Source organism: Pan troglodytes, chromosome 12 (genome assembly GCF_028858775.2).
Source record: "Pan troglodytes isolate AG18354 chromosome 12, NHGRI_mPanTro3-v2.0_pri, whole genome shotgun sequence".
Taxonomy (NCBI): Eukaryota; Metazoa; Chordata; class Mammalia; order Primates; family Hominidae; genus Pan; species Pan troglodytes.
In genome coordinates this window covers 53,305,097-53,320,260 of record NC_072410.2, presented here as the reverse complement: position 1 = coordinate 53,320,260, position 15,164 = coordinate 53,305,097, and the positions used below count along the sequence as shown (strand labels likewise).

Below are 15,164 nucleotides of genomic sequence, written 5' to 3'. Positions count from 1 at the left end.
TTAAAAACGATTCCAGAGCTTAGCAAATCCCTAGGTTCCTTAAACGAGACATATAAAATGGCTGTATGTATAGAAATAGTTACCTAAGCTCTGTTTTCCCAGTATCCCTGGCAATCAGATTGAGGCTTCGGTTCCCCAAAATTTCAACTGATGCTGGCTGACTCTACTGACTCTAATATTCTTTATTATTAACTTCTCTAACTATCAGTTAAAAAGAGGTTCATCCCAACAATTTTATCATTTGTGATTTTTTTTTTTTTTTTTGAGACAGTCTCGCTCTGTCGCCCAGGCTGGAATGCAGTGGCGCTATCTCGGCTCACTGCAAGCTCCGCCTCCCGGGTTCATGCCATTCTCCTGCCTCAGCCACCCGAGTAGCTAGGACTACAGGCGCCCGCCACAACACCTGGCTAATTTTTTGTATTTTTAGTAGAGATGGGGTTTCACTGTTAGCCAGGATGGTCTCGATCTCCTGACATGATCCGCCCGCCTCGGCCTCCCGAAGTGCTGGGATTACAGGGATGAGCCACCACGCCTGGCCCTGTTCTTTATCATCTCTAACATACAGTAGTCCCCCCTTATCCTCAGGGGATCCATTCCAATGCCCCCAGTGTATCCCTGAAACTACACATAGTATTGAACCTTGCAAGTATTATGTTTTTTTCCTATACATATATACCTATGATAAAGTTTAATTTATAAATTAGGCACAGTAAGAGATTAACAACTGATAATAAAATAGAACAATTATAACAATATGCCAGCATCACTACTTTAAGATATGGCTTCTAAGTGATCAATGATGCAGCGACGGTGGTGGGGGGTTCAGCAGAGGGGAGGGCACAGGCAGACAGTGTATACGACATGGATACACTGGAAAAGGGATAATTTATGCCCTGGGGAGGACAGAGCAAGATTTCACCATGCTGCTCAGAAAAGCAGCACAATTTAAAACTGATGAATTGTTTATTTCTGGAATTTTCCATTTAATATTTTTAGACTATGGCTGATCTTGGGTAACTGAAACCAGGGAAAGTGAAACCACAGATAAGGGGGGACTACTGGCTTAAACATGCCTTTATCTGGTGAATTTTAAAACTGTCCCCACTGACTAGTTTTCATTTATAGTTCTGAATAGAGTATTTTAGAAATTATTCCATCTTGAAAGAACTACAGATTCAACTACACTTATGAATAAAATAAGCAAGTTTTCATTATTCTTAAAAATCAGATTTTTTAAGATCTGAAATGGAAATTTACCATATTTATCAATTTGATGAATATTTTTTCTTAAGTAAAAATATAAGTTTTTATTTATTCATGCTATAGATCTCTCAAATATATCACAGGAGAAAATTTTTTTAATATCAACTCTCATTTTTCTTTTCTTTTTTGAGACAGGGTCTCACTCTCTCGCCTAGGCTGGAATGCAATGGCACAATCATGGCATCACAGCTCATAGTTTCCTTAACTTCCTGGGTTTAAGTGATCCTCCCACCTCAGCCTCCCTAGTAGCTGGGACTACAGATACATACCACCACACTTGGCTAATTTTTGTATTTTTTGTAGACAGGGTTTCACCATGTTGCCCAGGCTGGTCTCCAACTCCTGAGCTCAAGTGATCCCCACCTCCTCAGCCTCCTCAACATTTTTGGGTTTTTTTGAGACAGGGTCTCACTCTGTTGCCCAGGCTGGAGTGCAGTGGCACCATCATGGCTCACTGCAGCCTCAACCTCCCAGGCTCAAGCAATCCTCCCATCTCAGCCTTCTGAGTAGCTGAGACCAGAGGTACACACCATCACACTCAGCTAAATTTGTGTGTGTGTGTGTGTGTGTATGTGTGTGTGTGTGGTGAGATGGGCTCTGTGTGTGTGTGGGGGGGGTAGAGATGGGCTCTCTGTGTGAGTGTGTGTGTGTGTGTGTGTGTGTGTGTGTATGTGTGTGTGGTAGAGATGGAGTCTCTCTATGTTGCCCAGGCTGGTCTCAAACTCCTGGACTCAAGCAATCCTCCCACTTCAGCCTTCCAAAGTGTTAGGATTACAGGTGTGAGGCACTGCAACAGGCCTTTTTTTTTTTTTAATCTCTCATCTGAAAAGAAATTATTTTCTACACTTAAAAAAAAATGCAGTGCACATAAAAATGCAATAGTTAAACAGAGTTGTCTTAACCCCAAAGTCAGTTAGTTATTTATGTTTCTTGGTAAAAGCAAATGAAAACAGTAACATACCTAGCCAGAGGGGAGCGAAATGCTGCAGCTGGGGTGGGAAAATCCATGGTCCTTGTCTCAAGAACTGGTTTTCCTGGTATAAACTTTAAGCTGTTTGGATTTGGGGTATCTTGTGTTTGAATAAACATGTATCTCACTAAAAAAGAAAAAGAAGAAAATGTTATTCTAGAAAAAACAGTTAACAAGTTTATGGACTATGAAGTGCTCATTTGCAGAGAATCAGAAAAAGTAAGAAAAACTGGGGAAAAACCCAAGGCTTTATTGCCCTGACAAAGCATTTATAAAGATAAGAAAGAAATATATCACCATAGAGCCGAGCGCGGTGGCTCACACCTGTAATCCCAGCACTTAGGGAGGCCGAGGCGGGTGGATCACGAGGTCAGGAGTTCAAGACCAGCCTGGCCAAGATGGTGAAGCCTCATCTCTACTAAAAATACAAAAATTAGCCAGGCGTGGTGGCGGCTGCCTGTAATCCCAGCTACTTGGGTGACTGAGGCAGAGAATTGCTTGAACCTGCGAGGCGGAGGTTGCAGTGAGCCGAGATTGCACCACTGCACTCCAGCCTGGTGACAAAGTGAGACTCTGTCTCAAAAAAATTTATATATATATATATATATATCTCAATATATTTAAGTGCATATAGTTTTCTACTAACACTCTGGTTTATTGGTTTTTGGGTTTTTTGTTTTTGGTTTTGGTTTTGGTTTTTTTTGAGACAAGGTCTTGCTCTGTTGCCCAGGCTGGAGTGCAGTGGCACAATCACGGTTCACTACGACCTCAAATTCCAGGGCTCAAGCAATCCTCCTATTTAAGCCTCAAAAGTAGCTGGGACTACAGGCGTGCACCATCAGACCTAGTTAATATTTGTATTTTTTTGCAGAGACAGGGTGTCACGCTATTGCCCAGACTGGTCCCAAATTCCTGGACTCAAATGATCCTCCCACCTCAGCCTTCCAAACTGTTGGGATTAGAGTGTGAGCACTGTGCCCAGCCAATACGCTGATTATTTAAATAGTTGTGTTATGAAACAGATTCCAGAAATAGTAAACACTTAAGTCTTATACATATTCATAATTCAGGAGTCCTATATATAGTCTATTTGGTGACTTTGTACCAATGGCTATCATAATCATAGATCACTTATTGCTGACATTAATACACTAAAATGCTACATTCTCTTCTTTCTAAAGTGCCACCATTATTTTAAAGACAAAGTTAGCAATTTATAATAGTAATAATAAAGTTATTGTGTGCTTATTATATGCCAAATACAGGGTCAAACGCTTTTTTTTTTTTTTTTTTGAGGCGGAGTCTCCCTCTGTCGCCCAGGCTGGAGTGCAGTGGCACCATCTCTGCTCACTACAAGCTCCACCTCCCAGGTTCATGCCATTCTCCTGCCTCAGCCTCCCGAGTAGCTAGGACTACAGGCACCCGCCGCCATGCCCGGCTAATTTTTTCTGTATTTTTAGTAGAGATGGGGTTTCACCGTGTTACCCAGGATGGTTTTGATCTCCTGACCTCATGATCTGCCCGCCTCGGCCTCACAAAGTGCTGGGATTACAGGTGTGAGCCACTGCGCCCAGCCAAAGGCTTTTTTTAAAAAAAGTTTGTGGAGGTGGAGTCTCCCAATGTTGCTCAGGCTGGTCTCAAACACCTGGCCTCAAGTGAGCCTTCCACCTTGGCCTCCCAAAGTAAAGTGCTGGGATTACAGGTGTAAGCCATCATGTCCAGCTCTGGGGCCAAGTGCTTTATTTATTTATTTTTAATTTTTTTTTTTTTTTGAGATGGAGTTTCGCTCTTTCCCCCAGGCTAGAGTGAAGTGGCACAATCGTGGCTCACTGCAACCTCCGCCCCCTAGGTTCAAGTGATTCTCCTGCCTCAGCCTCCTGAGTAGCTGGGATTACAGGCATGCACCACCATGCCCGGCTAATTTTTGTATTTTTAGTAGAGACAGGGTTTCAACATGTTGGCCCAGCTGGTCTCAAACTCCTGACCTCACGTGATCCACCCACCTCAGCCTCCCAGAGTGGTGGGATTACAGGTGTAAGCCACTGTGCCCGGCCTAATTTTTTTTTTAAAACTGGGTTTCACCATGTTGGCCAGGCTGATCTCAAACTCCTTGCCTCGAGTGATCCACCTACCTCAGCCTCCCAAAGTGTTGGGATTACAGGCATGAGCCACCATGCCTGGCCCAGGTGCTTTAAATGTATTTATGCCTTTAACAACCCTGTAAAGAAGGAACTCTTATTCCCATTTTACAAATGAAGACACGGAGGCTTAGAGATATTAATTAAGTTGCCTAATGGTACAGTAAATAACATAACAAAATACAACATAAGCAAGAATCTATGCAAATTACTTCCTGGAATATTTAAAAGATATCTATTTTGTTTGTTTCAAGACAAGGACTCACACTGTACCCAAGCTAGAGTGCAGTGGCACAATCTTGGCTCACTACAACCTCTGCTTTCTGGATTCAAGCGATTCTCATGCCTCAGCTTCCCAAGTGGCTGGAACTACAGGTGTGCACCACCACACCCAGCTAATTTTTGATTTTTTGTAGAGAAGGGGTTTCATCATGTTGGCCAGGCTAGTCTTGAACTTCTGGCCTCAGGAGATCCACCCGCCTCGGCCTCCCAAAGTGCTAGGATTAAAGGCGTGAGCCACTGTGCCTAGCCTAAAAGACATCTTTACAGACTCTTCTTTTTTTGAGATTGAGTCTCGCTCTGTCGCCCAAGCTGGAGTGCAGTGGCATGATCTCGGCTCACTGCAAACTCTGCCTTCCAGGTTCAAGCAATTCTCCTGCCTCAGCCTCCTGAGTAGCTGAGATTACCAGCATACACCACCAAGCCCAGCTAATTTTTGTATTTTTAGTAGAGATGAGGTTTCACCATGTTGGCCAGGCTAATCTCGAACTCCTGACCTCAGGTGATCTGCCTGCCTTGGCCTCCCAAAATGCTGGGATTACAGGCATGAGCCACTGTGCCCGCCAACTCTTTTCTTATAATATCTTTTTTCTAGGACCATGATTAGATTGAGAATGGATTCACTAAAGCAATAAAGAGATAACACAATCTTTAATTTCCTACCTTGCTATTATGACAACAGCTTGCAGGACGAAAGGACAGCACTGGCATTTTAATAGTTTTAAAACTATTAAACAGATCTGATTATTCATTATGAATAATCATAATGAATAATCATAATGAAGGGGGCAGTGGCTCACGCCTGGAATCCCAGCACTTTGGGAGGCCAAGGCGGGCGGATCACGAGGTCAGGAGTTCGAGACCAGCCTGGCCAACATGGTGAAACCCCGTCTCTACTAAAAAAAATACAAAAATTAGCCAGACGTGGTGGTATCTGCCTGTAATCCCAGCTACTCAGGAAGCTGAGGCAGGAGAATCGATTGAACCCGGGTTGCAGTGAGCTGAGATCCTGCCATTGCACTCCAGCCTGGGCAACAGAGAGAGACTAGGTCTCAAAAAAAAAAAAAGAAAGAAAGAAAAGAAAATGAATTTTCTGGCCGGGCATGGTGGCTCACGCCTATAATCCTAGCACTTTGGGAGGCCAAAGCGGGTGGATCACCTGAGGTCAGGAGTTCCTGACCAGCCTGGCCAACATGGTGAAACCCCGTCTCTACTAAAAATACAAAATTAACCGGGCGTGGTGGCAGGCGCCTGTAATCCCAGCTACTCAGGAGGCTGAGGCAGGAGAATCACTTGAACCTTGGAGGCAGAGGTTGCAGTTAACTGGGATCGCACCATTGCACCCCAGCCTGGGCAAAAAGAGCAAAACTCCATCTCAAAAAAAAAAAGAAGGCCAGGCATGGTGGCTCACGCCTGTAATCTCAGCACTTTGGGAGGTAAAGGCGGGTGGATCACAAGGTCAGGAGTTTGAAACCAGCCTAGCCAACATGGTGAAAACCCATCTCTACTATAAACACAAACGTCAGCCAGGCGTGGTAGCGTGCGTCCGTAGTCCCAGCTACTTGGGAGGCTGAGGCAGGAGAATCACTTGAACATGGGAGGCGGAGCTTGCAGTGAGCCAAGAATGTGCCACTGCACTCCAGCCTGGGTGACAGAGTGACACTCAGTCTCAAAAAAAAAAAAAAAAAAAAAAGGCCAGGTGTGGTGGCTCACACCTGTAATCCCAGCACTTTGGGAGGCCAAGGTGGGCAGATCACCTGAGGTCAGGAGTTCAGGACCAGCCTGGCCAACATGGTGAAACCCTGTCTCTACAGGGGTTTTGTAGAGGTAGGGTTATTTTGTAGAGGTATTTGTAAAAATACAAAAATTAGCCAGGCGTGGTAGTGCGCTCCTGTAATCCCAGCTACTTAGGAGGCTGAGGCAGGACAATCACTTGAACCTGGGAGGTGGAGGCTGCAGTGAACCAAGAAGATTGCGCCATTACAGTCCAGCCTGGGCAACAGAGCGAGACTCTGTCTCAAAAAAAAAAAAAAAGAAAGAAAAAAGAAAATGAACCTTCTGAGTAAAAAGAAATCCTCCATCTTACAGCAGTATATTTAAATAGACTGTCAATACTATATAACAATTAAAATTTATTCAGTGCCTGGCCGGGCGCAGTGGCTTATGCCTATAATCCCCAGCACTTTGGGAGGCCAAGGCAGGCGGATCACCTGAGGTCAGGAGTTCGAGAACAGCCTGGTCAACATGGTAAAACCCTGTGTCTACTAAAAATACAAAAATTAGCCAGGTGTGGTGATGTGTGCCTGTAATCCCAGCTACCTAGAAGGCTGACGCAGGAGAATTGCTTGAACCCAGGAGGGGGAGGTTGCAGTGAGCCAAGATCCAGCCACCACGCACTCCAGCCTGTGAGACATAGTGAGACTGTCTCAAAAAAAAAAAAATTATTCAGTGCCTATCATGCGCTGGGCAGGGTGCTAAGCACTTTACATGTATTATATCATTTAATCCTTACGTACTTTCAATGAGGTACTATTTTTATCTTATTTTATAATAAGGAGACTAAAGGTCACTCAGCTACTAAGTGACAGAGCCAGGATTCAAAGCTGGACAATTTTCTAGGTGCTGACTTTCTTAGCCACCGTACATATTGCTAATCCTTATCTAACACTGCCAGGCATAATAGGAAAATACATTTAAGATCAATCTTCCTGTCCTAATTTTCACATCACCTATTTTAGGAGAGAGAATAGAATATCAAAAAGCAACAGTTTTATTTTAAATTTGAAAGAGTTTAAATTTGGCAAAACATATGGTTGGTACAAAAATGCTTTTCTGAGTCATTACAGAAAAAGTTCTAATTTGACAACTGAGAGTCATTTTTGTACTTTGCCATGCAGTTCCAGCTAGCTGAAGTTAAACCATTTCATGGATAAAGAAAAAAATTGAAAGTGAACTCCCATACATTTTGTTTAAATCCTTTTTCTAATTAGACAACCAGACAATTCCTAAAAAATGAAAAAATAGCCACAATGTCCAAGTACTTCATTTAAAATATGTATATTTCTAGTAAGACATTCTTCTGAAAATCTGTGTAATAAGGGAATGATTTTTCAATGACACATTAAAGAAAGGGCTGCCAACACTTTCTGTAAATAATCTTCTAACTCTGGCTCTGAACCAATCATTTCTTGCAGCTTGTATTAATAATTTATTGCTAACCAAAATCTGCACACAGTACTCTACCAATATTTGAAGAATTAAATCTGGCTTCAACTGGGTGCATCAGCTCACACCTATAATCCCAGCACTTTGGGAGGCCAAGGCAGGAGGATCACTTGAGGGCAGAAGTTCGAGACCAGCCTGGGCAACAGAGATCCTGTCTCTACAAAAAAATACAAAAATTGGTCAGCTGTGGTGGCATGTGCCTGTAATTCCAGCTACATAGGAGGCTGAGGCAAGAGGACTGCTTGAGCCCAGGCAGTAGAGGATGCAGTGAGCCAAGACAAAAAAAAAAAAAATCTGGCTTTATTCTACTCAATCAATTTGAGAAAAACTACACCTGCAGAAAGCAAAATTTTTACAAATCCTTGAGGGTAAAAACTATAAATCCTAAATAAAAAGTCACTTAAGAGCATATACTCTATACTATCTAAAGTAGAAAGTATGAAAATGAATGACATCATCACAGAACTTTTTACTGTTGACAATAAATAAAGCTATTACTAAAAAACTAATTGAGGCTGGGCACGGTGGCTCACGCCTATAATCCCAGCACTTTGGGAGGCTGAGCCAGGCAGGTTACTTGAGCTCTGGAGTTCAAGACCAGCCTAGGTAATGTAGTGAAACCTCGTCTCTACAAAAAATATGAAAATTAGCTGGGTATGTTGGTACGCACCTGTAGTACCAGCTACTTGGGAGACTGAGGTGGGAGGATGGCTGGAGCCCAGGAGGCGGAGGTTACAGTGAGCCAAGATCACATCACTGCACTTTAGCCTGGGCAACATAGTGAGACCCTGCCTCAAAAACAAAAACAAAAAAACACCTAATTTGAATAGGTACTTAACAAAATCATTATAATTATAATCTCAATTGGGTTTAATTTTGTATTTCAAAAATGACTCCCAGGTCCATCATCCAGAAAGATGCTCATGAAAATGTCATGAGAGTTACAACAGGAAACAGGACAGAATGATAAAAAATATTTCTTCCTTTTTTTTTTTGAGACAGTGTCTCACTCTGCTGCCCAGGCTGAAGTGCAGTGGCATGATTACAGCTCACTGCAGCCTCAACCTCCTAGGCTCAAGTGATTCTCCCACCTCAGCCTCCTGAGTAGCTGGGACTACAGGCATGCACCACCAAGCCCAGATAAGTTTTGCATTTTTTTGTAAAGACAGGGTTTGACCATGTTGCTGAGGCTGGTCTTGAACTTCTTGGGCTCAAGGGATCTGCCCGCCTCAGCCTCTCAAAGTGTTGGGATTATAGGCATGAGCCACCATGCCAGCCTATTTTTTCCTATTATGCTTGGTACTAATAGGTACCTAAGGAGGTAGATGTAAACTCCCCAAAATACAGATTAGTGGTGCTTAAAGTCAATATCAATGACTAAAATTAATGGGTTTCCTATTTGAAAAGCCTATATGACCACATATTTCAGTCCTACAAAGTTTAAAAGTCCAATTAAAGTGGTTTAATCAGCTGAGTTACTCAGTATTTACAATATTTATATCTAAGCTATTCTGTGATCCAAGCAGTCAGGCAAGCCTGCAGGAAAGTGTTCCTCTTCTGGCCCCTGGCTACAGAAGGGGTAAGGTCTACCCTGATTTAACTCATGCCCTTAGCCAGAATCAGCCAGAGTATGGCCACAGGAATGTGTTCAAGCTAGCAATGGAAAGGAGAGGCTGAATTTATATGCTTACAGCTCCATAACACATATAGGTATACATTTACATACATACACACATGCAGACACACATACCCTCTCCCCTTAAACTTCCCTAACTCTACATTACAGTCATCACACTTCAAATTATTTTAAATCATATCTATTTCCCAAATTAAAGAAAATTAAAGTATATATCTCATTAACAATCAAGATTATTAACAAAACCATAGTAATTAATTTTGACAAAAAAGTTTTTATTTCTTTTTTTTGAATGTAGTTTTTTACTACATTCAAAATCCTGTGTTCTAAGGTCTGGATGAAAGCCAGAAATTTACTAATTTTAAGGGTATTCTTATCCAAAAAAAGGACAGCAGTAGCTTTAAATACATAGAATTCTTTGAAACACAATCCCCATTTGAAACTTCTTTTTGAGACAGGGTCCCACTTTGTCACCCAGGCTGGAGCACAGTGGTGTGATCACGGCTCACTGCAAGCTTGAACTCCTGGGCTAAAGGGATTCTCCCACCTCAGCCTCCCAAGCAGCTGGGACTACACGTGTGCACCACCATGCCCAGCTAATTTTTTGTATTTTTTGTAGAGACAGGGTTTTGCTGTGTTGCCCAGGCTGGTCTCAAACTCCTGGGCTCAATCATTAACCTGCCTCAGCCTCTCAAAGTACTGGGATTACAGGCACGAGCCACCACACCCAGTCAGATTTTAACTTCTACAATATTTTCATTTTGGAAATCATTTATTGAGCAACTCTTGTGTTGCAGGGGATATGTTATACAAAATACTGAGATTTCATAGATCTATTGGACAATGTCCTTGCAAATACATTTTCTACTTAGAAGCCTATAAGAAAAATATAGCTTTTTTTCCTATATTCTATCTATAGGCTTCTAAATAGAAAATATACAAATTCTCATCTTTTATGATCCACAAAATCCTAGCACAGTTCCATCAGTTTCTGAAACACAACTGCTATAAAAGAGGTGAAATTTTACCTGGGTTATAAAAGGCTGCAGGTAGTGGGAAAAGTGGTCTTTGTACAAACTGATGCAGAGGCTGTTTCTTAATGGTGTATGGATTCTTCAACATATGACAGAACCTGCATTTAAAAGCACATAATGAATGACATTTTAAGAGCTCTAATCTTTTAAAGTTGGTTTCTACTTCTCATGTATAAAAAAGACCTATGTAAAATTTAAACATAACCAGCAATAGAAATAATTAGAGAACTGACTTTTCATCTTCCATCTACATTATTTCCACTTACTTAGGCTAGCAATATCTACAAACAATTCAAAATCAGGTAGAGCTCAAATGGAAATTCCTACCCTTGATAACTGGGTGTGCACAGGATAATATAACATCCAGGTATAAGAAACAGAATTGGGCTGGGTGAGGTGGCTCACGCCTGTAATCCCAGCATTTTGGGAGGCCGAGGAAGGTGGATCACCTGAGGTTGGGAGTTTAAGACCAGCCTGACCAACATGGAGAAACCCCATCTCTACTAAAAATACAAAATTAACCGGGCATGGTGGCACATGCCTGTAATCCCAGCTACTCAGGAGGCTGAGGCAGGAGAATTGCTTGAACCCAGGAGGCGGAGGTTGCAGTGAGCCAACATCATGCCATTGCACTCCAGCCTGGGCAACAAGAGTGAAACTCTGCCTCAAAAAAAAAAGAAACAGAATTGTATCTACATTAGTAATTTATAACCCATAGTCCCAGACTCTTGGTTATACAGGAAGGAAGCAAATAACTCTAAGTTTTTTTATTTTTTTTTTAAATTTAGAATTAGGCAATAGAGTCACATGGTTCAAAACTGGTAAGGGAAAAAAGCATATATAGTGAAAGCCTCCCTCCTTTCCTGTCCCTTACCACGTTTCCCTCTCTCAAGATAACCTATATTACCTGTTTTGAAAAGTATTTCAATACTTCAAAAAATCTAAAAGAAAGTATACTATTGGGCCAGGGGTGGTGGCTCACGCCTGTAATGCCAGCACTTTGGGAGGCCAAGGCAGGTGGATCACCTGAGGTCAGGAGTTCGAGACGAGCCTGCCCAACATGGTGAGACCCCATCTCTACTAAAAATACAAAAAATAGCTGGGAGTGGTGGTGGGCGCCTGTAATCCCAGCTACTCGGGAGGCTGAGGCAGAGGAATTGCTTGAACCCAGGAGGCGGAGGTTGCAGTGAGCCGAGATCGTGCCACTGCGCTCCAGCCTGGCCCAAAAAGCAAGACTCCATCTCCAAAAAAAAAAAAAAAGTATACTATTGTCCTTTTTGTTTTTGAGATGGAGTCTCACTGTTGTTGGCCCAGGCTGGAGTGCAATGGCACAATCTCAGCTCACTGCAACCTCCATCTCCCAGGTGCCTGCAATTCTGCTGCCTCAGCCTCCCGAGTAGCTGAGATTACAGGTGCCCGCCACCGTGCCTGGCTAATTTTTGTACTTTTTAGTAGAGACAGGGTTTCACCATGTTGGCCAGGATGGTCTCGAACTCTTGACCTCAGGTGATCCTCCCGTATCGGCCTCCCAAAGTGCTGAGATTACAGGCGTGAGACACCACACCTGGCCCGTCTTTTTTTTTGAGACTGAGTCTCACTTTGTCGCCCACGCTGGAGTGCAGTGATGCGATCCCAGCTTACTGCAACCTCCACCTCCTGGGTTCAAGTGATTCTCTTGCCTCAGCCTCCCTAGTAGCTGGGATTACAGGTGTACACCATCATGCCCAGCTAATTTTTATATTTTTAGTAGAGACAGGGTTTCACCATGTTGGCCAGGCTGATCTCCAACTCCTGACCTCAAGTGATTCACCCGCCTTGGCCTCCCAAAATGCTGAGATTACACAGCCAACGATCTTGATCATGCTTTTCGTGTTTTGTTTTGAGACAGGGTCTTCTTCTGTCACCCATGCTGGAGTACAATGGTGTGATCAGGGCTCACTGCAGCCTCAACATCCTAGGCTCAAGTGATTCTCCCACCTCAGCCTCCCAAGTAGGTGACACTACAGCTGTATGCCACCGTGCCCAGCTATTTTTTTTTTTTTTTACTTCTGGTAGAGATGGATTATCACTATGTTGCTCAGGCTGATCTCCAGCTCCTGGCTCAAGTAATCCTCCCACTTTGGCCTCCCAAAGTGCTGGGATTATAGGCGTGAGCCACCATGCCCTGCCTTTTATATGCTTTTTGGATGGAAACATATTAACCCAGTGTTGTAACTTCACTTCACTTTTTTTTTTCTTTTTTTTTTTGTGAGATGGAGTCTTGCTCTGTCGCCCAGGATGGAGTGCAGTGGCGCGATCTTGGCTCACTGCAACCTCCGCCTCCTGGGTTCAAGCAATTCTCCGCCTCAGCCTCCCAAGTAGCTGGGATTATAGGTGCCCACCACCATGCCCGGCTAATTTTTGTATTTTTAGTAGAGACAGGGTTTCACCATCTTGGCCAGGCTGGTCTTGAACTCCTGACCTCATGATCCACTAGCCTCGGCCTCCCAAAGTGCTGGGATTACAGGCGTGAGCCACCGCGCCAGGCCTCTAACCTTACTTCACTCTTACAGAGAAAACTTAATTGGCTATTTTTTATGGCTTTGACAAACTGAAAACAAAGGAAGAAAATGAAAGCAAATATTACTGGAAAAGGAAGTAAAAGGAGACTTTAATAGTGAAAATTCTTAAAATCCCAATGCAATTTACTTTAAAATCCGGTTTACTTGAAAATATCATCGCTATCCATTACAACTGCCACTTCATAGGAGCCATGGAAAAATTTTAAGTACAGGAGTCATTTATAATTGCCAATGGGTTCACTTTGCCCACTGTCCAGATACTGCTAATTCATCAAGACAGGGGATTTGCAATAAAGAGTTTAATTCACACGGAGCCAGCTGAAAGGGAGAGTGGAGTTTTAGTACTCAGTCTCTCTGGATCTGAGGCTAGGGGTTTTCAAGGATAGACTGGCAGGCCAGGGAACGGGTATTGCTGATTGGTTGGGGATGCAATCATAGGGGTGCGGAAAATGATCCTCCTGAGTGCTCAGCCCTTTTGTGGGCGGGGCCACAGGACCAGTCAGAAATGCAAAAACCTGAAAAGGCTAATCTTAGGTTCTACAAGAGGGATGTTTTCTGCAGGAGTAATTGGGGAAGTTGCAACTCTTAGGACCGCCAGAATAATGGCTGGTAATCATTTACATCTACACCTTAGCAGAATTCAGGCTCCTCTCATCCTCCAAACCTGGTGGTCTTTCATTAGCTTTATAAAGGTGGTTTAATTTTGGGAAAGGGCTATTATCATTTAAACTATAAACTAAATGTCTCCCAAAGTTAGCTTGGCCCAAGCCCGGGAATGAGCAGTCTAGAGGTTAAAGGCAAAATGATAGTCAGTTAGAACGGTCTTTCACTGTCATAATTTTCTGTTAAAATTTTTTGCAAAGGCAAAAATTGTTTGTGATCATACACAAGATCACATTTATCTAATTATTTTCTGCTTAAAATAGGCAAGAAGCAACAGCGGCTGCCACATTTTTTTCTCTCTCTCACAAAACCGGAATTCTTCTCCTGGAAAAGAAAGAGCGGGCACCAATTAAGTATTAACAGAATACAAATGAACTGTTTACTACCTTCAGTAATCTTTACATGCCATTGATAAGCAAAAGACTACTGGGATACTGTGGGACTGTAACCCATAGAGTTTCTTAGATGCTATTGGAGAGATAAAAGGATTGGCACCGAGGATTCAAGAGAACAATGGAATCAACACTGAATGGGAATCAAATAATCTGTGAAGTCCTGACTGCCACTCCCCACACTAGCTCCAGTGTTGATCACAGTAAGAGCTGTCACCACTTTATTTTGAGATGGAAATAATCTCGCTTTTCTCACACTGTCACCCAGGCTGAAGTGCAGTGGCATGATCTTGGCTCACTGCAACCTCCACCTCCCTGGTTCAAGCAATTCCCCTGCCTCAGCCTCCCAACTCGCTGGGATTACAGGCACACACCACCACGCCCGGCTTTTTTTTCTTTTTTTAGTTTCACCATGTTGGCCAGACTGGTCTCGAACTCCTGACCTCAGCCAATCTGCCCAGCTTGGCCTCTCAAAGTGCTGGGATTACAGGCGTGAGCCACCGCGCCCGGCACACCAGTTTAAATTACATGAATCTATTACAGCACTCATGACTGTCATTATTTGTTAATATATTTTTCTTGCTAGATTGCATACTCATTAAGGGGAGAAACTATCTTCATTTCTAGCTGCTAGCACAATGGCCTCACTTCTTCATCTCTACAATGAGATTAGTTTCACAGCTACCTCATAAATAATCCAGAGAATCCATGTAAAGTGCTTAAACCAGTGCCAGGCCATGCAGTAAGTGCTCAATAAATGGCAGCTGCTACCATTATTTAATTGGTGCTCAATAATTACTAATTGAGTGAAGTTCAAGGTTTGGGGTAAAAATGCCTTTTTCTATAGCTCAGTATCTAAATCTGTGAATACTCTGGAATTTGGAAATACACTAGAAGAATAATATTCTCGTCCCTTCAGCCCAGGGAAAAGGCAGCAGATTGAATAAAGAGGAAGCACATTCCAACATACAGGTTTAAAGTCTTGTTTTTTTAAAGTAAGAGT

At 42.8% G+C, this 15,164-nt stretch overlaps 1 protein-coding gene across 4 annotated transcripts in view; it reads right to left on the bottom strand.

Annotated features, from left to right (window-relative positions):
- The window catches only part of NFU1 (NFU1 iron-sulfur cluster scaffold), a 41,943-nt gene that overhangs the window by 25,257 nt on the left and 1,522 nt on the right, over positions 1–15,164 (bottom strand). For all 4 annotated transcript variants that reach the window (XM_054678482.1, XM_525775.7, XM_054678483.2 and 1 more), the window contains exons 2-3: positions 10,540–10,643; positions 2,225–2,360 (exon numbers count right to left, since the gene is read on the bottom strand). In XM_054678482.1, coding sequence (XP_054534457.1) covers positions 2,225–2,360; positions 10,540–10,643 — 240 coding nt within the window. The remainder of the gene's footprint in view (positions 1–2,224; positions 2,361–10,539; positions 10,644–15,164) is intronic.